At 33.9% G+C, this 22,496-nt stretch overlaps 4 protein-coding genes and 1 long non-coding RNA gene across 8 annotated transcripts; 3 read left to right on the top strand and 2 right to left on the bottom strand.

Annotated features, from left to right (window-relative positions):
- Positions 1-21: 21 nt before the first annotated feature.
- LOC142526120 (metallothionein-like protein type 2) lies at positions 22-909 on the top strand. Its single transcript, XM_075630384.1, has 3 exons — positions 22-205; positions 323-406; positions 488-909. The coding sequence occupies exons 1-3, from the start codon at positions 138-140 to the stop codon at positions 570-572; spliced, it is 237 nt and encodes a 78-aa protein (XP_075486499.1). The 5' UTR covers positions 22-137; the 3' UTR covers positions 573-909.
- Positions 910-3,489: 2,580 nt separating this feature from the next.
- Positions 3,490-9,661, top strand: LOC142526097 (transcription factor MYB3R-3-like). 3 transcript variants are annotated; one of them, XM_075630377.1, is made up of 8 exons: positions 3,490-4,094; positions 4,839-4,989; positions 5,737-5,788; positions 5,930-5,987; positions 6,553-6,647; positions 6,758-6,861; positions 7,447-7,575; positions 8,432-9,661. In XM_075630377.1, the coding sequence occupies exons 2-8, from the start codon at positions 4,844-4,846 to the stop codon at positions 9,483-9,485; spliced, it is 1,638 nt and encodes a 545-aa protein (XP_075486492.1). In that variant the 5' UTR covers positions 3,490-4,094; positions 4,839-4,843; the 3' UTR covers positions 9,486-9,661. The 3 variants fall into 3 exon arrangements, with proteins under 3 accessions (XP_075486492.1, XP_075486489.1, XP_075486485.1); XM_075630374.1 differs by having other exon boundaries at positions 3,491-4,094; positions 4,807-4,989; XM_075630370.1 differs by having other exon boundaries at positions 3,493-4,094; positions 4,773-4,989.
- LOC142526115 (uncharacterized) lies at positions 9,357-10,233 on the bottom strand. Its single transcript, XR_012815205.1, has 2 exons — positions 10,112-10,233; positions 9,357-9,936 (listed from the first exon to the last, which is right to left on the bottom strand). It is a non-coding gene; the product is annotated as an uncharacterized LOC142526115 (long non-coding RNA).
- A 605-nt stretch (positions 10,234-10,838) lies between these two features.
- On the bottom strand, positions 10,839-12,891 carry LOC142526087 (transcription factor AS1-like). 2 transcript variants are annotated; one of them, XM_075630358.1, is made up of 2 exons: positions 12,787-12,891; positions 10,839-11,830 (listed from the first exon to the last, which is right to left on the bottom strand). In XM_075630358.1, exon 2 carries the CDS (start codon positions 11,601-11,603, stop codon positions 11,031-11,033), a length of 573 nt encoding a protein of 190 aa, XP_075486473.1. In that variant the 5' UTR covers positions 11,604-11,830; positions 12,787-12,891; the 3' UTR covers positions 10,839-11,030. The 2 variants fall into 2 exon arrangements, with proteins under 2 accessions (XP_075486473.1, XP_075486477.1); XM_075630362.1 differs by having other exon boundaries at positions 12,710-12,869.
- Positions 12,892-18,539: 5,648 nt separating this feature from the next.
- On the top strand, positions 18,540-19,366 carry LOC142537170 (uncharacterized). The gene is made up of 2 exons (XM_075642727.1): positions 18,540-18,854; positions 18,941-19,366. Exons 1-2 carry the CDS (start codon positions 18,540-18,542, stop codon positions 19,364-19,366), a joined length of 741 nt encoding a protein of 246 aa, XP_075498842.1.
- The last annotated feature ends 3,130 nt before the right edge of the window (positions 19,367-22,496 follow it).

Genomic DNA, 22,496 nt, shown 5'->3' with positions numbered 1-22,496 from the left:
TATCTACCCAATCCCATTATAAATAATGGTCATTGGTCCTCCCTATTAACTCGCTCAACTCAAAGTAATCGTTTCGAATCGGAAATCTCTAGAGTTTCTCAAATTTCCTGTGTTTTCTCGAGTAAAATCCGAAGAATATGTCTTCTTGCTGCGGAGGAAGCTGTGGCTGCGGCCCTAATTGCAAGTGTGGCAATGGCTGTGGGGGGTGCGTAATTCAAACTCATTTCCTCTCTGGTGTTTTTCTTCTTTGAATCTCTGTCCTGTGTTAGTTTTGTTTAGGAATTTTTGTGTTTTTCTGACTATCCGTGGGAAATCTATGCAGTTGCAAGATGTACCCTGACTTGAGCTACTCGGAGGCCACCACCACCGGTGAAACCCTCGTCCTTGGTGTCGCCCCCCAGAAGACGTACGGATCTGTTTAATTTTATCATTTTTACATGTTTTCTGTCGAATTTTTAATGCTATAATACTATGAATTGTGATGCAGGTACTTTGAGGGATCGGAGGCTGCTGCAGAGAACGGCTGCAAGTGCGGCGCCAACTGCACCTGCGATCCATGCACTTGCAAATGAATTGGACCTGATTGGCTCTGGAGCAGAGATGAAAAGGAAGAAGGAAATTAGTACTAATTACTATTAATTACTATATGTATTATTTTCGAGTCTAATTGAAGTGTGTTATCCGAGGGGCACCAAATCCTTTTGTTTATGAATCATAATCATAATCTCCGCTGATGATTATGATCTGATTTGTACCCTTTTTAAAATAATAATGGATCTGGTGTCTTGTTTTTGTGTGTTAATATGAAAAGTTGTATGTGTAGTTGTGCGTGTAATATCTGCTGCTTGATGGAGCCTGTGGAGGAAAGTTGGGTTGAATTAATGGAAACTCCTTTCTTTTTTCGTATCATATTATTCAAGTCTCTTCAAGAAAGTCATCCCTTGTTTTGATCATTTCGTTCCGTGTATCTATATGCTCTCTTATTTCTATGTTTCTTAAACTATATATGTAGGTATGAAAACTTATTTTACGATTTGACGACATCATTCAATTTCATCATGGAACTCTCCCAATACGCTAAAATGGAACCAGGCAGAGGCTTGTTTCCAACTATCCTTCTTTTTGGGGGAAAAAAAGCCTTTCTAGCTAATTGTTTTATTGTACAAAATAAGTTTTACGAACTCTAGTATTATAGGTTAACCCCAATTTTGTCTTGCGGACAACAGAATTTGGGACTGAATTTATTTGTAATGAATTATTGTATCGATTTTATTTTTAAGTTGTAGCAAAAACGTTACACCAAAGAACTCAACCTGATGATGTTTGGCGGTCCTTACCGCGTATCTGCGATGCATGAACCAACCATCATAAATTTGCTCGAATTTTTTAAAGAGAAGGGTCTCACCCATTTTTCAAGCTGTTAGTTTGATCGATAGTGACGATTGCCCTGGTATGATAATATAATGCCAAAATGAAACAAGGACCGAACACAATAATTGAAATCGGTGGAAATTATGTTTGAAACAGACATTGTCATCATTAAGGCTAGGAAATTGAACTTAAGAACCCACGAAAACGACGGCCCAGATTAATATATGTTTCGCAATTAATTAGTTAACTAGACCAACACACACACGCAGAGAGATATACATTGGGGGCCCAAACCATGCATTATTGGGGGCAGTGGAGAAATGAGATATGTCCCACCGGAGGGGAATAACCAAGATTTGACCAGTATACAATTCAAGTTTTGGCCATTGATCCTACCCCTCTGTAAGATCGAATTATCCTATTATATGATGAATCTACTATGAGTCTGATCTATTATGAATGTGGAGCGTAGACTTTTTAATAGCGTCTACCTGTCAAAACATAATTTCTATTTAGACATCGATTGCAACAAAAACTAAGACTCTGTTCAAATATACTATTTTTTTTTACAAAAAATATGATTCTGGAGTAGTGTGTTTGAATATGCAAAAGAATCGTATCAGCTGACAAGTTTTATGAGCCAAATTTAAAAGTATTTGATTGTTTGAGTCTTTTAAAAAACATATTTATATACTTAATAAAATTGTTGGGTTTAACGTGCATGAATAAGAGTAGTATTTGTTCTTTCTTGAAAAATTCAGGCTTTGAAGAAAATGGATGGAATTTAAAAAAGAACAGATACAACTTTGAGGAAAGCTCAAAATATTTAATAGAGAATTTTGAAGGAACAACGTGTGAAAAGAGAATTCCTCTATGTGTTTTCTAATCGGCATGGCATAGAATGTTGGAGGGAGTAATCGATTAGGGTCTATAACATTGGACAAGATCGAGATGGTGTCTAATCTATTAACAGTGTGTTTGGTAACCAGGATTTGAGAGGATTTTTTGAGATTTAGATTTCAAAATCCTATTTTTACTGTTTGGCAAGATGATTCAAAAAAAATTTTATGTGATTACATGTGATTTCAATGAGTATATTCAAATCCCATCAAATTTGATAAGATTTTGTGGGATTTAGATTTTAAAAACAAACATTTACTTTTTTATCCAACACATCATTCTCATCAACACACCATTCTCATCCGTCAACTTTCTCCACCAAAAATTTCTAAATGGTTAGAATTTTTTTTCTTTTAACTTTTTTAGAAGTTGAAAGATTTCGTTTAAATTTTGTAAGTTTCGTGTGTTATTTACTGATTAATATAATAAAAATTATAGTAATTACCAAAACTTCTTTTTCCGTTTAATAATTAGTTTCATGTTAAAGTTTGAAGTTGTTTGATGATTTTTTAATTATTATTTTACGTGTACTATGATTAATAAATAATAATTAATTTTTAAATTTACAAACACAAATAATAGAGAAGATTTATTAATTTCTAAACTTTTTTGGGTTATTTATGTTTATATGATTTCTAAGGATAGCTTAGTAAAATTTTAAAATTTCAAATTCGAATTTTTTTTCTCCAAACAAGAAATGAATTTGTAAATAATATTTTTAAATTTTAAACCAAACACCAAATGGAATTTCAAATACTCGAATTTTCAAATCCAATTCCCACTGTAAGAATGAATGCGACGAGTTCAACAAGTGAAAATGGGAGGTTCCGCGGGATAAACGGGGTTACGTCGATGAATTCCATTAATTTTCATTAATGGGATGATCATATCCGGAAAAAGAAAAAAGAAAAATGGAGACCACCCTCGGGTCAATAGGAAATTGAGGTCCAAGTAGAAAAATAACATAAAAATAGGGACAAAAATAAGGAATTATTCCATTTAGAGAGTAAAATATTGAAAACAATATATTTAAAAACAATTATTCACTCTTTATTTTAAATTTTAATATAATAAAAATGAAAGTAGAATTTAAATAGGTGCCCATGACTAAATTAATTATCTGAAATTTCCAAGAAAAATATTTGGCACTATATAAATGAATATTTGCTCCAAATTTTTAATTTTTATTTTTGCCGTAAATCTTCTATCATTTATTTCCTTTGACATCTTTTAAACTCAGGTCAAATCTTGTCTTGGAAACTAAATATTCTACATCTAATAATCTCAGCCGGCCGAATATTGCCCTAAATCAATCCGACGGACTATAGTTACCCACCGCAACAACAGGAGATCCGACGGTGTATAAGTGACGCAAACGCCCTTCTTTAATTAGATATAAGTTATCGGTTACGACGTATCAATTGCTAGATTCACTACACTAAATCTCGACCATCTTTTTTTTATCCAACGGTCTGTATTGACCCGGGAAGATTTACTCCCCATTAAAACGTTCGGTACTTAAGTAATGGCTGAGCTACGAATGTGCCGTTAGAGGTTCAAACTTTTGCACCTAACGGCCTAGCACAACCGTCAATTGCCGTCACAGTAATCTTCTCATATTCTTGCATCAGCCTAACGGCGCCGTTAGCCACCCTGATAAGTATTCGTTACATACAAAAGATCTACGAATATTTACTGTTCTCTCTCACATTCAACGGGCAGGTATTTTTGCAGCTCGGGAATATCTCTCTTAATCAAGAGATTTTTCTGTTTTGTTAGGGTTTAGGAATTCGAAGAAAATTGATTATATTTCCATTCGGAAGGTTAGTTTTTTTTTAAAAAAAATTATATGAATTCTTTTCCAGTTTCATTGGACTCGATGAATTAGGTTAATTACACTACTTATTCTTGTTCCTAACTAGCTCTGACCGAGCGATGCATAGTGAGGTTTTGTTTTTCTGTGATTCGTTTATTTTGGATTTTGTTTTATGCTTTAGGTTTTTGGGAGATTATTGTGCGGTTTTTGCGAACTTATCTTATTGTTGTGTTGTTTATGAAATCCTGTTGTAAGAAAGTTTGGAGACTTTGTTTTTTGTTGATTATTCAATCAATTTGGTAATTTAAATATTAGATTGGTGAATCAGGGAGTTTGATTTTCGATTGTTAAGCTTAGTCACGGTGATTTCTTAATTTCGATTTATGAAAGCTTACTCTTTTGTAAATTTTTAGGTCAGTGGTTTATAGAATTTTATGACGTGATTAGTGTATGAAAAATTAGAAATCATAAAGTTATGAAAATTGACCATTTATCAAATTGTTATATTTGATGAAATGGTTTTTGATTCTTAAGATTTGTTTTGGTGTTATTGTACGAATCTTGCATTCCATTTCAATGAATTTGCTACCAGTTTCTTTTGAGTTGCTTGTTTGATAAAATTGTGTATTTATCTGTTTAAGGAGCTCTGATTCGTCAATGTACAATGATGTTTTGTTTTATACAGGGTTTATTAGATTGACGACTCTTGAATTGGGAAGTTTGATGATTTTGAGAGGTTATGAGTTTGAAGGACAAATGACAGAGGTGAAACCAGATGATTTTTTCGTTGAGAACAAGCAATCTACAGCTTCTTCAACCTCTTATGTTTCTGAGAACAGTTGCTGCGCTGCTTCTATGCCTCCCAGCATCCGAAGTCCCATTAATGCTTCGCCAGCTTATCGGTAATGTTTTTATGTCTTCTCATATTATGTTTTTTGGGCTATGTATTTGTTTTGTGGCTTGTTACTGGCTATGCAAATTACATTTTTCCAGAAATTATTTTTCTTCTTAGAACTAAAGCTTTAGGATGCGCTTTACTCCAGGGGTGATGATTTGCTTTACTATTTGATTAGAGAGTTATAATTTTTGTGGGGAAGATTCAAAATGGTGACTGTATCCCTAGAGCTTTGGTCGATCAGTTGTTCAATTCTTTCACCCTTTTTGTTCCACTTAGCCTTATCCTGGTATAGGGGGATTTTAGTGATAGGTTCTTTAGGAAATTGTTTATCTTATTTGGTCAAATGCCTAACGAGCTCCTGTTTTCCTTTCATTATGGAATCACCCACGCAAAGTGCAAAAATATATATTATAAGTTTTATAAAACTTTTCTGGGAAAATGTATGAAATTCGCAACAATAAGATGCTATTTTCGCCTAAGATGACAAATAATCGCTTTATGTTACTCATTCACCTTGTCTTAAAAAATGGCATACCAGCATTTGTGTCAGGGTGAAATTTGAAAAGATGATTAAACTTTTTATTGAGATCTAAAGATAAGAAGAATGTCTAGGGTTCAACAGCCTGTTTCTTATTTATTTTAGCTGTAATTTTGCTTTTAAAGGGTATTGCTTGTTTTATATGTTGTTTCAATTTATTAAAAGAAAAAAGTCGGGTTAATGATCTGAAAGTAACATGATTTTGTTTTGTAGAAGAACTACTGGGCCAATTAGAAGAGCAAAGGGAGGTTGGACTCCGGAGGAGGTAACAATTTTTATCAAATGGAGTTGAACAGTATACAGAAGTCTACAGAACGATGTATCTGCCTGGTCAAAAATTTTGAGACCATTAATTCAAAATTCATGCTATTATAATTTATGAGTGCCTCAATTTTTTTTGTTTCAGGATGATCTACTAAAGAAAGCTGTCACATCGTTCAAAGGGAAGTCGTGGAGAAAGATAGGTATAATTTTCTGTCACATTTATGCATAATGCTATACGCTCTTTTTGTTCATTTCGCAAGTTTCATTTTGAATATTTTTTATTTAATGATGTTGTAGTGATGTTTAGTGTTATGGTTCATTGGCATTATATTGGTTACAGTACCATTACAATGAACTTGAAGGTGTAGGGAGCCCATATAATATTTGTTCGTCAGAAGTAAACAATAGATTTGGTTCTCATTCACGGAATCTTGAACCGAAGACTAATAATGCTTATTAATCTGTAATTCAGTGATGGTCGTTTTATCTTGATAATATAGAAATTTTTATGGAGTATGGCGGAAGAAAATTTAGGGTGATTCTTGCACATGATTTTGGAATTCTTAAAGGTAAAAATCTTATGGCTCTAGGCTAACAAGAGCAGGCTTTCTTTGAGTGGCTTTCCCTTAACACTTGTGTTCAAAAAAATATAGTTCATACAATTTCTACTCCATTGACTTGTAACTCTAGCTTAATGTACTTTTTTAACTTTGGTGGAATCATTCTAAAATTGTGTGACCTTCTCTAACATTGATGGGTATGTAGCTGAGGTTTTCCCGCAAAGATCGGAAGTGCAATGCTTGCATCGGTGGCAAAAAGTTCTTAATCCCGAACTTGTTAAAGGTCCCTGGACTCAAGAGGTCGGCAGTTGAAGCCCTCCCTCTCCTATTATAGTCTGTTTCATTTTTCAAATATTCTATTATCGACTATGAATGTGTGTGATTCTGTAACTGTGCTCTGCTACGTTCAGGAGGATGATAAAATTTCAGAACTGGTGGCTAAATATGGGCCTAAAAAATGGTCGGTTATAGCAAAATCATTGTCCGGTCGAATTGGAAAGCAGTGCCGCGAGAGGTAACATTTTAACGACTCGTATTCTCGATATATATGGTATTGAGAGTTGTCCACCAAAGTTTTGCATGTATATGTAAGTGTGTATAGTTTCCTTGTAAATGTTAAATATATATGTCATCATTTATCAGGTTTCTTATGCACATGTTTGCCTAATATTAAATGCTCATGGTTGAAGGACCAGCCCCCCATTCAGACATTTTAAGCGGTTGTGATGGAAGACATTTTATGTTTATCAATTGTGAGGGCCAGTGACTACTTTCGTCTGAAAGTTTGAGCTCTTAAAATGGAATACTTTTCTATTTACAATCATAATGAAACCCGTGATGTGCAGCCAATATTCTGGTTTTCAAGTCATTCTGTACTTAACTATCAAAGCTACTGGCAGTGTCCTTTTTTTTTCCTAGTCTGTGCAGTTAGAAAACTGACAAGTCAAGAGTATGTTTGGATATTTGACATTCATAAGCTGTTTACATTTTTTCGTTCTTGCATAACTGATTAATCTCTGAAGCAATTTCTGGAGTTCGTTTTAAAATTTTCTAATATGTCCATTGTATAAATTGATTCCCATTTCTTGGGCAACTTCAGGTGGCACAATCATTTGAATCCGAACATTAAGAAGGATGTCTGGACTATGGAGGAGGAACTTACTTTGCTCAATGCCCATCAGGTTCATGGGAATAAATGGGCTGAATTAGCCAAACTTCTACCTGGAAGGTATTGATATTACACTGCTATATCGATCTGCGCAGGGGTGGGGGGTGGGGAGTAGTTTCATATGAGGCGACTCTTGGAGAGATGTACCCTGTATTAAGAAGAGTGAATCCTCCTATTTTTGCCTTTCCACAGCTTTTTCACGTGGTCATGGTCGCTAATATCACCAATTTCACTAAATTTCCTCGTTTTATCCTGTCTTCCAGAAATACATTCAAACCCTGTGAAAACTGAATTGATTAAGATATGTTATAATGGAGAGATGCTACTGGAGAGCCTTCATGATTAAAGAATTGCAATGCAATTTTGCTTAGGCTCTTGTTTGATACTCCACCTTGCTTTATTTACCAATTTCTTCCATCTACTTGCTTCTGTGGACAATTATATACACAGTGCTGTGCCATGTCCAATGAACATGTAGGATATGCCTCTTTGAAAAGTACCGTTTTCTGTTTCGTGGCTTTGATTAAATAGTTTAGTCATATTTAGTGAATACTCGTCCCTTGGTGTATATCCATTGCGATGCACATGAATAGATAAAGATCTCTTCTAGAACTATAATGGAAAGCTAGTTTAAAATTTTGAGTGTCATAAATCACAGTTTTCTTAATTTTTGTAAATGAGATTCATGATTGTGAAAAATAAACTTATATAACTGTTCTCGAGTAGTTAGGAAAAGGCATATTTCAGGTGGATTCCTTATTTCTATGTATGTATCAAAGTTTGTTTATGTCGGCCATGTATTGTGATAAGAGGTAGGTTGCCATTATTATGCATAAAAAAACTCAACTGTGCACGGTACTGTTTACCGCACACAACAATTTTGCATTAAACTTATAACCGCCTGTAATCTGCGCAGAACTGATAATGCAATCAAGAATCACTGGAACAGCTCTCTGAAAAAGAAATTTGATTTCTATCAGGCTACCGGGAACCTTCCTACAATTGCGAAACATGTTAATCGAGATAGTGCCAGTGACATCGATAGAACTATTCTTAGTGGAGAACCGCCTTCTGTTTCAAATAGGGGAATGGATATTTCTATTTTAGTGTCTTCTGGAACCACTGGTACACAGAAAGTAGAAGATGAAAAGGATTTAACAGATATTATGACCAAAAGTCATGATTTTGCTTCCTCAACTGTTGATCTGCAAATTGAGTCTGCCGTATCTGAGAGCACGGATAGTGACACGATACCCTCAGAAGCAGCTAATATACAATTAAACAAAATATCTAAGATTGAGAGGCACAGAATATATGATGATTCTCATAACTACCATACATATGGTACCGGATCGCATTGGGATGTACCTGTACATGGAACACTATATTACGTGCCACCACATTCAGACAGCTGTGCTCAATTAGATTTGAAATTCTCCAATAATCACTTAATGCAGTCTGAATCAGACATTACTCCATATACGCCTTCTAAAGCTTCGGTTACTCCTCCAAGTGTAGCAGGTGGAAGCAGGAGTGAATTAACTCCAGAATCTATACTGGAAATTGCTGCCAAAATGGCTGCTAGGAGCTTTCCAAATACCCCATCCATTCTGAGAAAGAGAAGGACTGGAACGCAGCATGGGGAAACAAATTTGCCAATTGGCGAGAAAACTCATATGAATACTTCCGTGAAGGTAGGTTCACAAAACCATAGTTTATGCGCTGATCATACATGCAAAGATGACATTCAATCAATAACCACCAAGTCCTTCAATGCATCTCCTCCGTATCGGTTAAACTTGACAAGGACTTCTGTTCTCACGTCTGTCGGGAAGCAGCTGAATTTTGCTTCTAACATGGAGCAAAACTGTCATCAAAATGATACAAAATCAGTAGACATGACAACCAGGCGAGTACCTCCTGTAACAAAGTTCTACACACGTCAAAGGCGAGGTGATGTAGTTGAATGATTCTTTATGCGTGGCTGTAAAATAGGCTCTTAAGCGACACACCTGTTCTTATCCTAGAATGCTGCACTTTCTATTAGAGATAATTCTTTTGTTACTCATTACTGCTCACCTGTGTGCATCATATCAAATCATGATATTCCCGTGTTTTGGCAATAATTTTGGAACTATAATTATTTATTATTGTTTCTTCGTTCGTTCTCGTCCTTCAGTTAGAAGTACTTTATGTTTGTAAGTGATGGTATATTGATTCAGATTGGGTTTTCAGAATAAACGAGTATAATCGAGATCCCTGTGGACGAATGATTTGGAGGCCGGACACAAGTTATTCTATGTTGCTGATGTTTATGTATATTTTTCCCTGAAGAATTTCCTTGTAGGAGGTTCAGTTCCATTTATAACTCCAGATACGTTCTCATCATCCTGTTTTTGGAATAAAACCTCTTTTGCCGGGCTTCTAGGTTGAAAAATCATTCATGAAATCGCTGAGTTCTCTTTTACTAGAGTAAGGAGTACTTGTGCCTATTTAACTTGATGTATATATAATTCAGTATTTAAAATAAGAGTAAAATTAATTTTGATAAACAAACTATTGTAAATGACGATACATGAACTTTTTATAAATTGACAAATCAGTACATTAATTATTGTAAATGACTTAATTAATACATGATCAAGCTAAAAAAAAACAATTTTACCCTTAATCTAAATTGCTTTCAAGTCCAATTACCATTAATAAATTCAATTGGATACGCACTTTTATTTTCAAAATTATTTAATTTATTTTATTATTTAATTTACAGATTGAAGAACGTGACCTTGTTTGAGTTCATCTGTCAGTGTACGATGACAACGAAAATGAAATGGTTTTGATCACTTGTTAATGTAAGATGAAAAAGTAAAAAAGAAATGGATTAGATCATATACATATATTCCCTTCAATCTCTACCGTCGATCACTTCACTACTATTGAAATATTATTGCAAGAGGGGTAGCACAATCATTGTTCGATTTTTGTTTTTCTGCAATAGAGTGTTTCTATACAATCGTAAACAAAAACATATTATAGCCTAATATATTTATAAAATCTTTTATTCCTTTTCGTTTTTGATTGTTGAATTCAAATATCTTGGAAAATTGAGTTTATGCCATGAAAAGTTTGGGTGTACTTCAAGTTTAAGGGTTTCTTTTACAACTTTTTGCACAAAAACTGCAACAAAACAGATGCGTAGAACCATCTGCGCAGTCATTGCACGGCATTAGCACTCCATTTTTGACAGAAAATGAAGCAACCAAGACTTGCATAAACTTATTTATGATAAACTATCCATATATTATTCTCCAAGAAAACAAATATGAAACAAGAAACAAATGACCTTACTTGTAATAGATAACTGTTATAAATGCAAGTTAAAAATCGACAGAATCTGAATCTGCAAAATATAATCTTTAACATGAGACTTAATCCTTTAAGATAGAAACATGCTGATTATCGTCTCAAGTTAAGATTTATTCAATGATACCGAATTACGTTCCAAAAACAGATTGCTAAGTTCCCATCCGCTTGAGAAATTTAGTAAGCCTGGAGTGCTTCGCAGCCCACTGCTCAGCCAGTTTATGCTCTTTTGCCTCTGCTTCCCTTCTCAATCCCGCTAATTGTTCTCTGTATTCGGCTTCAATCCGATCCAAACAAGCCCTTTGCTCCTCCCTAAGAGCTCTCACTTTTGCTTCTATATCCTCCATTTTCTCTTTCCTTCGTCTAGCCTTTTCCGATTCCAACTGAAGTTCAACCCTCTTCAGTCTCCATTCGGCTTCTTTTTTATGAGCAACCCAAGATTGCTGCCCTTCTTCCAATTCTTTGCAGCATTCCATAAGTTCAGAAAGTAGTGGATTCTCTCCAACTAGAGGATTAAACCCATGACATGCGAAAGTACTGATTGAACTGTGTGATCCATTATCTGGTATTGCATCAGGCTGAGACCACGGAGAAAGGCTTAAATTCACAGATGGTGGCCTAATTGTCTGGGTCGAGCTGAAACTAGCTAGCCATGGAGGAAGCACTGGTGGTGTTGGAGGGGGAGGGTGGTCAGTATGGAGAAATCTGCCGTTTGAAGTGGTCATTGTATATTCTTGAGGTGTCAAGATGAAGTTTTGCAAGTTTCACTAAGTGGTATGGAAATATATATTTAACCTTATTTTCCCTCTACAATCAATTCTATGCAAGACTATGTTACACTCAGGTAGATATGTCCTTGCTCCCTTCTTAATCCGTGGTTCTTTTTAAGCAGAACTCGTCGTCCCCGAATTAGAAACTGATTCATATGGACCAAAAAACTCTTCACAGTTATCTGATAACACGTTGAATATAAGCAAACGATGAGAAAAGGTACAAAACAAGCATCACAATTTATAAACATTTTCCAGCCACATTGATTGTACAAGAGAAGTTCTTGGACCACGAAATAATTGGGTTAGAATTCATGTAACCAGAAAGCTCTGATTTGGTCTAACAAACTAATGGAGCAAGGTAAAAGGGCATCACAAAAACATCAAAAACAAGAGGTAAACCAAACCATGACAAATTTCATATATACTAAGAAAAGTATCATCAAAAGGGTGGCTTTTAATCAATAGCTAAGCCACTTTTAGACCAAATGTCAAAACAAGAGCAGTACTTTGGTAAATTTTAACTTTTTAGGGATCAAGCATAAGTTCCATGCTGAGGAGTTCCCTTTTTATTTATGGAAGTCATGGGATCATAAAAACATAAAATATATTACATAACTAAGAATAAAACTAGATTTAGTGTTCAAATACACAACCCAGAATTGCCAATTTTCTCCTTTTCTCCTCCTCCATGAACCGTAAACAAAAAACAAAAAATCAAGTCTGCATATAAAAAATTATTAATCAAGAATTGACTCTTATAGTGAAGCAACATTGCATCATATTTGCAAACAACTTAAGGGTATACAAAACATGGTACCGCGATGAAAACAAGAAAAGGTAACATTTCTGGAGTGGCATTCAAAGCAAAGCAAAGCAAAGCGAACACAATTCTCTACTCAAGATGTTCACACATTTTTTAAATCTTTTATGTTTTTATCCAAAGAAAAAAATTAAATTAAATTAAAAACTTAAGAAGAACCCAAGAAAACACAGGCACAAAGCTATTAGAACTGAGAAAAACGGATCAAATTTGCAGAGAAAAAAAAACTATAGCTTACGTAAATTATGTTCAAGAAACCAGCAACTTTTATCCGAATCCCGTTTCCAATTTTCTCATATTAATTAACAAATATACCTGTTATCTGAAATCGCTACGAAGGCTCAGCAAAGAAAGGGGATAAAGAAAAGCAGCTGTGTGTATGACTCTTCAGAATTGATAGAACTGTTTTAAGTATATTATTTGGTTATTTATTTATTTTGAAAATGCTTTTGAGTTTTATTTTATTTTTAAATAAACAAAACGTAACAAATATAGTAAAGCTAATTTACGGAAAATTTTTATGTTCTGTAAATGTTTGGATTCAGTTGATTTTATCATTTGCTGGTATAAATTTTTTAAAAAATAAATCTAGCTTGATTGTTTCAAGACTATGAAGAATTTAAGTTTTTTAATTTTAATCTACAAAATAATATATTTCTCTACTTTACTTTCTAAAATTAATTTCATTAGTTTTTCCATTCCTTTTATCTATTTGACATAATTTTTTTTAACCTTTTGTTTTGAAATATTACATACTTTTATTGTTTAATGACTTTAAGTATCCAAATTAATGTTTTCCATGTTCATATATATGTATCAACAAATAAAATATCTATATTCATAACAAAGAAAAGATCCAATTTTTACATGCGAATTTAATTAATGCAAAAATTTAAACCCTTACCTCCAAGATCTTATGTTGGGTTAAATGTGAATGGCTGAAAATAGTACTGAGATGAGTGATCGTTCTTGTACGTCAAGCTGTTGACGTTGTGTCGTTTGATCTGGTTGGTTAGGTCAACCATAAAAGAGTGACATTAGATCTTAACGAGTAAATATCGTCTTTGATGGGAACAGGGCCGAAGGCAAAGAAATGATAATACTGATTTTTAAAGGATGAGAAATATCACCAGCCGATAACATACACCTCCTCGGACTCATTGGTCTAACAGTCCAACCCATTAGTACTCAAGTAAGGGCATTATGTGCAGCCAAAATTATAAGGAATAAAGTCTTGTCTTGGTTAATAAATATATATTTTGGCCTAGTGATAAGCGCTTGGTCCTATCAATTGATATGAAAATAAGGTCATGAGTTGAAATATTACAAAAAGCATGTTTCTATACTTATTGGTGGAATGTTGAATTTAGTGTGAATGAGTGAAAATAGTAATAAGATGATTAACTTCCTGGAAAGTTCTCGTACGTCAAGCTGCAAATGTAGCGTCGTTTGATTTGATTGGCTATGTGAACCGCAAAAGAGTGACGTATGATCTTAACGGGTAAATATTGTCTCTGTTGGGGACATGAATGACGGTAGGAAAATAGTAAGATTGATATCTAAGGAATATGAGATAGCACCAGAAGATAAACACATATTTTCCCGAACTCATGAACCTAACAGCTCGATCCATAAGTACCCAAATAAGTGTACTATGCAGTACCACAAATATAAAGAAGTAAACTTACCGTTTTAACTAATAAGTATAACTTTTGATTTAATGATAAAAGCTTGATTGTAACATCTTAGCATCTATCACCATCGTCTCATAATATCACTGCATATATAGTAAGGTTGTATTCCATTACCGGTTTTACCAATGTCACACTGCTAAATTTCCCATTTTTGCAAAACCTGAGTATATAATATTTATTTCAAAATGTTTTTTTTGAGGAATAATAAAATCTTAAACATTCATGTGACAGTCCATATTAGTTATTTCAATATATATTTTTTTGAAGAATAATAAAATTCCCACACAACACATATGCAAAGTTATAAGTTTTGTATAAGCATTGTTGTATGTTATTTATTTCAAGCTACAAATAAAATAAAATTGTAACGCTGCATCATGTTTATGTTACAACCACGAAGCGTCAGAAAAATAACACGAGATCAAATTTATGCTAGAGTCAAAAGTTAAATAAAGTTAACTCTAAATATATATATAAAAGTGATGCCAAATGATTAGTGGGGAAAATTCTATATACATTGGTTATAAAATAAGACACATATTGAAAAATTCATATCATAATATAACATAGATTTGAATGTTTATATAATCATTGAAGAAAATACAGAACATATCAAAGAGAAACAAAGCGAGAGTATACAAATTTTCATTTAATTTGTTTTTTTAAAAACTTAATATAATATTATAAATAGAATATAAATAAATAAATAAATAAAAGTGGGTCATGGCATTAAATGGGGTGGAGGTGTTAATCTGTGGGGAAGCCTGTAGTCCGCGTTTCACGGTACAAGGAGACGAATTTGATAACGACAACTCTTTTACTCAGTATTCTCAGTGATACGTTACATCTGCTTTTTATTATTTATTAAATGTTAAAAATTATTTGGAAAATTTAAGAATTATTGATCGTTGAGATATTTAATAAAATATTCATGAACCGGATGTCACTTTTTAAAAATATTTTTTTACTTAAAAGTATACTAATTATCAAGATTTTGCCAAAATTTCCTATTGGAAAAATATACATAAATTTGTCATGTTTTTAACTTTATTATTACATAGTCAGATTGTTGAGTGAGTCTATGCTACACCAAAAATATGTATATTTGTATAAGATGATCAACGTTAATATCACTGTAAAATAAATAAATATTGATGATCCCCATATTTTTTGTTTTAAAATGAGATGATATGTCGATCATTTTATACAAAATAAAAACCGAAAGCAGATCTTTCAGCGTAATATAAACTTCACCCTTATTGTTAATAGCTCACTAATTAAAATACAGACTTTGTTTCAAAGCTAGAGAGATACAGCCGGTGCTTTGTTTAATGAGTAGGTCTCTTGCGAGACGATCTCATGAATTTTTATATGTGAGACGGGTTAACCCTACCGATATTCACAATAAAAAGTAATACTTTTAGCATAAAAAATAATACTTTTTCATGGATGACCCAAATAAGAGATATGTCTCATAAAATATGACCTGTGATATCGTCTCATACAATTTTTTGTCTTGTTTAATGAGAAGAGGGGACCAAATTCACAGGTCTCAATAATAAGAATCCAATATCACTTTCCCGAACAAATTTATATCAAATATAAACTATTCATCTATATTATTCCATAACATATACTATATTATAAATATTTTATTAATACTAAATAACTTTGTCAAATATCAAATTTACTTTTCAAAATCACCTTCTCCATCATACCAAAACCAAATAAGAAAAAATATGTTATTCAAACATTAAATTTAGAAAAAATTGCTTATTATTTTGCCGATGGCCACAAAATATTGTTACAGAACAAATGTGCCTGCTGATGTCCAAAAAAAACTCTTTAATTCTCTAAACACTGGTAAAAGGATAAAATTAAAACTTCGGCAAAAAAAATTGTCCTATTAAATATGTATTGTAAGAATAAAAAATAAAAGAAGAAGAAGGAATTTAAAATTTTAAATTAAATTATATAATGCCATCATTGAGTTGCTATAATCTTAAATACATCAATCATATGGTGAAAGATTCGTGAAAATCCAATGTATGCTGTTAAATTGTCCTCTTGAAATATAATAATTAATGAGCAATTTTTTTGAATGTAAAATCTTTATATTATAATATATAATACGTAATAATATAAATGCATAGGATATATTTATTTATATAACTAAGTTAATACATGAAAACTGAAAATTTGAGATAACATGACCAATAATAAAAAAATATTGTGTCGATATTTATTTAGCAAAGATATATAGCTTCTGATCGGATTTTCAATTTTAAGAAAATCATTAATTTGTATTTTTACTTCTAAAATATATATAACTATCATACATACTTACCCTCTTCCCAAAGTTGTACTCTCTTATATTTGGCAAAAATTTTTGTGACACGGTCTCACGGGTCGTATTTTATGAGACACATCTCTTATTTGGGTCATCCATGAAAAAATATTACTTTTTATGCTAAGAGTATTACTTTTTATTGTGAATATCGGTAGAGTTGACCCGTCTTACAGATAAAAATTCGTGAGATCGTCTCACAAACGACCTTCTCCTTATATTTATTATAATTATATATTATTATTAATTCTTAATATAAAATAAACGAGTAAAGTAGAAATAAAGTCAGACTGGCAAGATCTTATAGGGATCTGCGTGGGGGACTGGGGTCGGGTTAATAAATCGGATCCTCCATTTTAACCTCAATTCTTATCCCTCACCCAAACTGGTCAGGTTATAAGGGAGCATGATCGATCCCTCCTTTCTTATTTATTACATTTGGATCTTTCAGTGTCCACAATCCACGAACGAAAATATGTAAACTAATTAAATAATAAAAAATACAAATAATAATATTTAAATATATATTATACATAAAAATTTGATGATTTTACCACAAGCATGCAAGTTGATCTTATTGTAATTTTGATGGTTGAAGTAGACCAGTTTCAGTTTTAGTATGTTTTATTTTTATTTTTTTTTTGCAATTACAATTATTTTCCTATACAAGTGTTGATGTGACATCGAATATTACTGATGTATCCAACAGCACGTCAGTATTATTGGGAGAAAGTTTTAAATTACAAAACAAGCAAAATAGCGAAGTGTAACTGAAATTTAACTACGTGGAAGGTGGTGGGTTGGAAAATTGGTGAGCCAGCTATGTTATTTTCACATGTCAAGTAGTGAAAGAAAAATGAATATATTATCCGCTATAAAAAATGGATAAATTATATTTTTATCTTATTTTGTATTTTGGGGGACATTTGGGCTTCAATTTCACATTAAACTGACTCCAGGCCCATGTAGCTAGTTGGAATTGGGCTTAAGTTATTCTGGACATCCTTCTCATTCATATGTATAATTGTTTTTCCAATGCTAACCCTTCCACTGGATCGATGGTCAGGATCTAAACATATGGGCCAACCAAGGTCAATGTTGCTAACTCTCACGCTAATCAAAGAATATTCTTATAAATTTTACATGTCTACCAACATCAACTCCTGTTAATTCACTCCAGTCCCTAGAAATTTGAACACACACATTTGATATTAGACAAACATATAACTTTTGTCCTCTTTATTTTTTTAGTAGGTCTCTTGTGAGACGGTCTCACAAATCTTTATCTATGATACGTGTCAACCCTACCGATATTCACAATAAAAAATAATACTCTTAGCATAAAAAGTAATATTTTTTCATGAATGACGCAATTAAAAGATCTGTCTAACAAAATACGACCCGTGAGACCGTCTAACACAAGTTTTTGTCATATTTTTTTATATATAAAAAAGAAATGGTCATACTCTTTCTAGTTCATGTTTAAAATACCTCGTAATAGTTTGTTTTATACATTCGATGTATATATGTTTAAATAACTTTCGAGGGATAAACATCAAAGTATAATTAATAACACTCATTCTCGAATTTCATCGAATTCTAGCTCACCTTCGCTATCAAGATTTGAAGCTTCAAGCTCATGGAGTAAAGTCGAGTCAGTTCAGAAGCGTCGTATAGATAAAAAAATTCACGGACAAACAAAGTCAACGACGTGGAGCACGAAATGCCAACAAATCTTCCATTTTTCACACCAAGATCTGGAGATGTTATTGTTAATATTCACTTCCAGTAGTGTTAGTTATTAGTGTTAGTTAACTAGTTTGCCTTAATTGACTTGTGCATATAAATTGGTCAACTTGTGTATTTTTGGGACATTCATTCAATAATACAATATCCTTTTCTCCTCATTTCTCTCTGTGTAGAACTCTTCACAATCGATAATGGCCGATTGATTCATACTCTGATTACTCTCTAACATGGTATCAGAGCAATTTTTGATCGCTTCCGCAAATTGATCGTTTTCATCCATGGCTGCGAATCCTATCAACATTAGCTTCAATGATCCTCTCTATTTGCATCCTTCGGATACTCCTGGAGTTTCTCTGGTGCTTGATCCATTGATCGGTACTGAAAATTACGGTGTGTGGAGTCGAGCTATGTTGCTTGCACTGCGCGCCAAGAACAAGCTGGGATTCATCACTGGATCTTCTCGAAAACCAGCAGAAAATCATCCTACATTGCATCGATGGGAACGATGCAATGCAATCGTTTTATCTTGGATCATGAGCTTCGTTTCGAAGGAAATTTTCAATGGTATCATATATTGTACAGAGGCTACTGGTGTTTGGGCAGATCTGAAGGAGAGATTGATAAAATTTGTGGATCGCGCATCTACACTCTTCATCGGGAAATTGCACTTTATTCGCAGGGTTCTTCCATTATTTCTGTGTATTTCTCGCATTTAAAGAAGCCATGGGATGAATATGCTTCACTTGTTACCCTGCCGTCTTGTAGCTGTGACACTGCCAGAGCCTATGTTGAACATGATCAATACCAACACCTTCTTCAATTTCTCATGGGCTTGAATGAGATCTGTGGACACATTCGGAGTCAAATTCTTATGATGAGTCCGTTACCATCGGTCAATCAAGCTTATTCCATTCTAAGTCAAGAGGAATCACATAGGAATGTTCTTTCATCTTCATCAATAATTAATGTGCCTGTGGCAGCTTTTTACTCCTCATTGAGTAAAGGGGGTGATTCGATGAGATGCGAGAATTGCAATGTTCTTGGTCATACAAAAGATCAATGTTTTCGCCTAAGAGGTGATTCGATGAGATGTCATCTTCCATGAGGATATTTTTCCCTTTTCGAATACACTTTCACCACTCAACAACATTTCCCAGCCCTTGTTTTTTGATCATGATGATCTGTTTTTGTCTTCATCATCTAATTCTCCTAATGCTGATGATCCTCCTCCTGTTCTCATACCACCTTCAACTTCCCAAGTTGACATTCCACCATTACGACAATCCACTCGAATCACAAAACCTCCTCTTTGGCCAATGATTATGTTTGCTCCAATATCTCCTCGAACAAATGCTCTTCTACAGCTCATAGCATTTTTGACTATCTCTCTACAAAAAGCTATCCCCGTCATACCAATCCTTCTTGGCCTCTGTCTCCACTCTTACTGAGCCACAAACCTACCACGAGGCCGCTTCTGATCTGAATTGGCGTGAAGCCATGGCTAAGGAGATTGCAGCCTTGTAGGCCAATAATACATGGAAAATAGTTCATTTGCCCCCGGGCAAGAAACCGATTGGATGTTGATGGGTTTATAAGATTAAATATAAAGCTGATGGGACCATTGAACGTTTTAAAGCCCGGCTTGTCGCCAAAGGATACACTCAACAGTACGGAATTGACTATGAGGATACATTCTCACCTGTGGCAAAGATTGTCACCGTTAGATGTCTTCTCACGATTGCAGCAGCAAAACAATGGGAGTTACATCAAATGGACGTTACAAATGCGTTCTTGCAAGGTGATTTGGAGGTAGAAATATACATGACCATCCCTCAAGGATTTGACAGACAAGGAAAGAATTTTGCTTGCAGACTCCTTAAGTCGCTTTATGGCCTAAAGCAAGCTTCTAGACAATGGAATTCCAAGTTTACTCAAGCACTGATGCAACGTGGCTTCAGTCAATCCATGCATGATAATTCATTATTTGTTAAACAGCAGGGGCAGTTGATCACTATGCTTCTGGTCTACGTCTATGACATCGTCATTACTGGAAATGATGAAGCTGCCATCAAGGATCTTAAGAGTTATCTTCATGCTACCTTTGACATCAAAGATCTTGGCCCCCTGAAGTTTTTTTTGGGTATTGAGGTGGCTCGGTCTAAGGCTGGAATTTGTTTGAATCAGCGCAAATATGCTCTTGAATTATTGTCGGAGGTGGGCATGACAGGGTGCAAGCCTTTTGACACACCTATGGAGCAACACCTGAAACTCACTACACTCGAGTTTGATCATTCTGTACATACTGGATCTTCCTCTGAATCTGATCCCCCGTTATCTAATTCCTCCAGTTATCAGCGCTTGATTGGTCGACTTATTTACCTCACCATTACTCGGCCTGATATTTGCTATGCTGTGCAAGCTCTCAGCCAGTTTATGCACTCGCCAAAGAAGTCCCATTTGCTTGTTGCTCATCGCATTATTGGATATATAAAGCGGACTCCTGGATTGGGTCTTTTCCTATCCTTCACAAATGACCTTCAATTGTCTGCTTATTGTGATTCTGATTGGGCTTCGTGTCCTATGAGTCGCAAATCTACCACTGGTTATGTCATCAAACTTGGATCATCCACTGTTTCATGGAAGACAAAGAAACAACACACCGTTTCCCGTTCGTCAGCTGAAGCAGAGTATCGTTCAATGGCCATGACAGCATGCGAAATCATTTGGCTTCAAGGTCTTCTTGGTGACATGGGTATCATTGTCAGCATAGCTACACCCCTTCACTGTGATAATCAATCTGCTCTTCATCTTGCTGCCAACCCGATTTTTTATGAAAGATCGAAGCACATTGAAGTCGACTGTCACTTCATTCGGGAAAAGATTAAGAACAACGTGATTCGTGCTATTCATATCTCCACACGGGTTCAACCAGCAGATGTTTTTACCAAAGCGTTGGCCTCCGATCAGCATCATTTCTTGATCTCCAAGCTTGCAATGCTCAACCTATTCCAAGCTTGAGGGGGATGTTAATATTCACTTCCAGTAGTGTTAGTTAGTAGTGTTAGTTAACTAGTTTGCCTTTGACTTGTGTATATAAATAGGTCAAATTGTGTATTTTTGGGACATTCATTCAATAATACAATATCCTTTTTCTCCTCATTTCTCTCTGTGTAGAGCTCTTCACAATCGATAATGGCCGATTGATTCATACTCTGATTACTCTCTAACAGTTATCATGGGGATTGAGAGGAAAAAAAAAGAAGGCATATGGAAGGTAATCTCATTTAATTTAGTGGACCACAATGTTGGCATAACTATAGGAAATGGCAATTACATTTTGGGATTAATCGATTTTTTTGGCCACCCAAATACGTGTCCATCGGTGGATTCAGTTACAAAATTTGTAAACTATATTATATATAGTAATATATTAATATATGTACAACATTTTAATAAAATATGTCGGTAACCAGAAAAATTCGAAGGATTTGCATTAAATGATTAATTATTTTATCTTTCCTTGTTCTTTGTTTGTAGGCGGAAACCATAATTGTTTTTATCTAACCATTTGATTGAAAATTAGATATCTCGATCACGGTTGCTTTATTATAAAATAAATTTTAAAACTAATTAATTAATTTTTAATGCATTTCGCAAATTGCCTCATGATATTAATATTATGTGGTTAAATTTTCGAGTTTTTTAAGTCAATCAAAAGCTTTTTCTACTTTTTTTTGTTTTCCAGTAGATCTCAATACATTGTTGAAATACGTGAAAAATGCTAATATCAAACAACTACTTGTTAGTTAGGTAAATCGCATCACATTTTTGTTCGAAAAGATGTTGGTAGTTGAATCGAACTGAATTATAACTACTGATCAAACAACGTTCATCTAATCTATAGATGAAGTTATTTTCTTGAAATGATGATTATTTGATTCAAGTTCTTTTCGTATATTTTTTAAAATTAAAGATACTTCTTTTTATCTCGTAGACATGATCCATAAATGGACATGGAGTCGTCCATAATTTGTGAAGAGGTACTCGTGTAGAGAACGTCATTTATGGCATTAAACGATCGACATCAAATTTTAAAGAGGCAAAGGCGTAATAAAATGTAGGTACGTATTCTGTCAAATTAATTAAACTAATCAATTTGAATTAATATATATATGTAATCATTAATAAATGCCTATTTATAGCCAAAAAAAAAATTTTTGAGTTGTCTCTATCAA

The sequence above is a fragment of the Primulina tabacum genome, chromosome 2 (assembly GCF_025594145.1).
Source record: "Primulina tabacum isolate GXHZ01 chromosome 2, ASM2559414v2, whole genome shotgun sequence".
Lineage (NCBI taxonomy): Eukaryota > Viridiplantae > Streptophyta > Magnoliopsida > Lamiales > Gesneriaceae > Primulina > Primulina tabacum.
The sequence above is the reverse complement of the archived record's forward strand: the minus strand, read 5'-3'. Positions and strand labels throughout refer to the sequence as shown.

What these genes read in the sequence shown, in the direction of transcription:
- LOC142526087 (XM_075630358.1), bottom strand. Translation starts at nt 11,603, where the DNA reads ATGACCACTTCAAACGGCAGATTTCTCCATACTGACCACCCTCCCCCT.
- LOC142537170 (XM_075642727.1), top strand. Translation starts at nt 18,540, where the DNA reads ATGGCTGCGAATCCTATCAACATTAGCTTCAATGATCCTCTCTATTTG. An exon ending in ATTGTACAGAGGCTACTGGT is followed by an intron (nt 18,855 to 18,940) that starts GTTTGGGCAGAT and finishes CTTTATTCGCAG; the next exon opens with GGTTCTTCCATTATTTCTGT.
- LOC142526097 (XM_075630374.1), top strand. Translation starts at nt 4,811, where the DNA reads ATGATTTTGAGAGGTTATGAGTTTGAAGGACAAATGACAGAGGTGAAA. An exon ending in GAGGTTGGACTCCGGAGGAG is followed by an intron (nt 5,789 to 5,929) that starts GTAACAATTTTT and finishes TTTTTGTTTCAG; the next exon opens with GATGATCTACTAAAGAAAGC. An exon ending in GAAGTCGTGGAGAAAGATAG is followed by an intron (nt 5,988 to 6,552) that starts GTATAATTTTCT and finishes ATGGGTATGTAG; the next exon opens with CTGAGGTTTTCCCGCAAAGA.
- LOC142526120 (XM_075630384.1), top strand. Translation starts at nt 138, where the DNA reads ATGTCTTCTTGCTGCGGAGGAAGCTGTGGCTGCGGCCCTAATTGCAAG. An exon ending in TGTGGCAATGGCTGTGGGGG is followed by an intron (nt 206 to 322) that starts GTGCGTAATTCA and finishes AAATCTATGCAG; the next exon opens with TTGCAAGATGTACCCTGACT. An exon ending in GGTGTCGCCCCCCAGAAGAC is followed by an intron (nt 407 to 487) that starts GTACGGATCTGT and finishes ATTGTGATGCAG; the next exon opens with GTACTTTGAGGGATCGGAGG.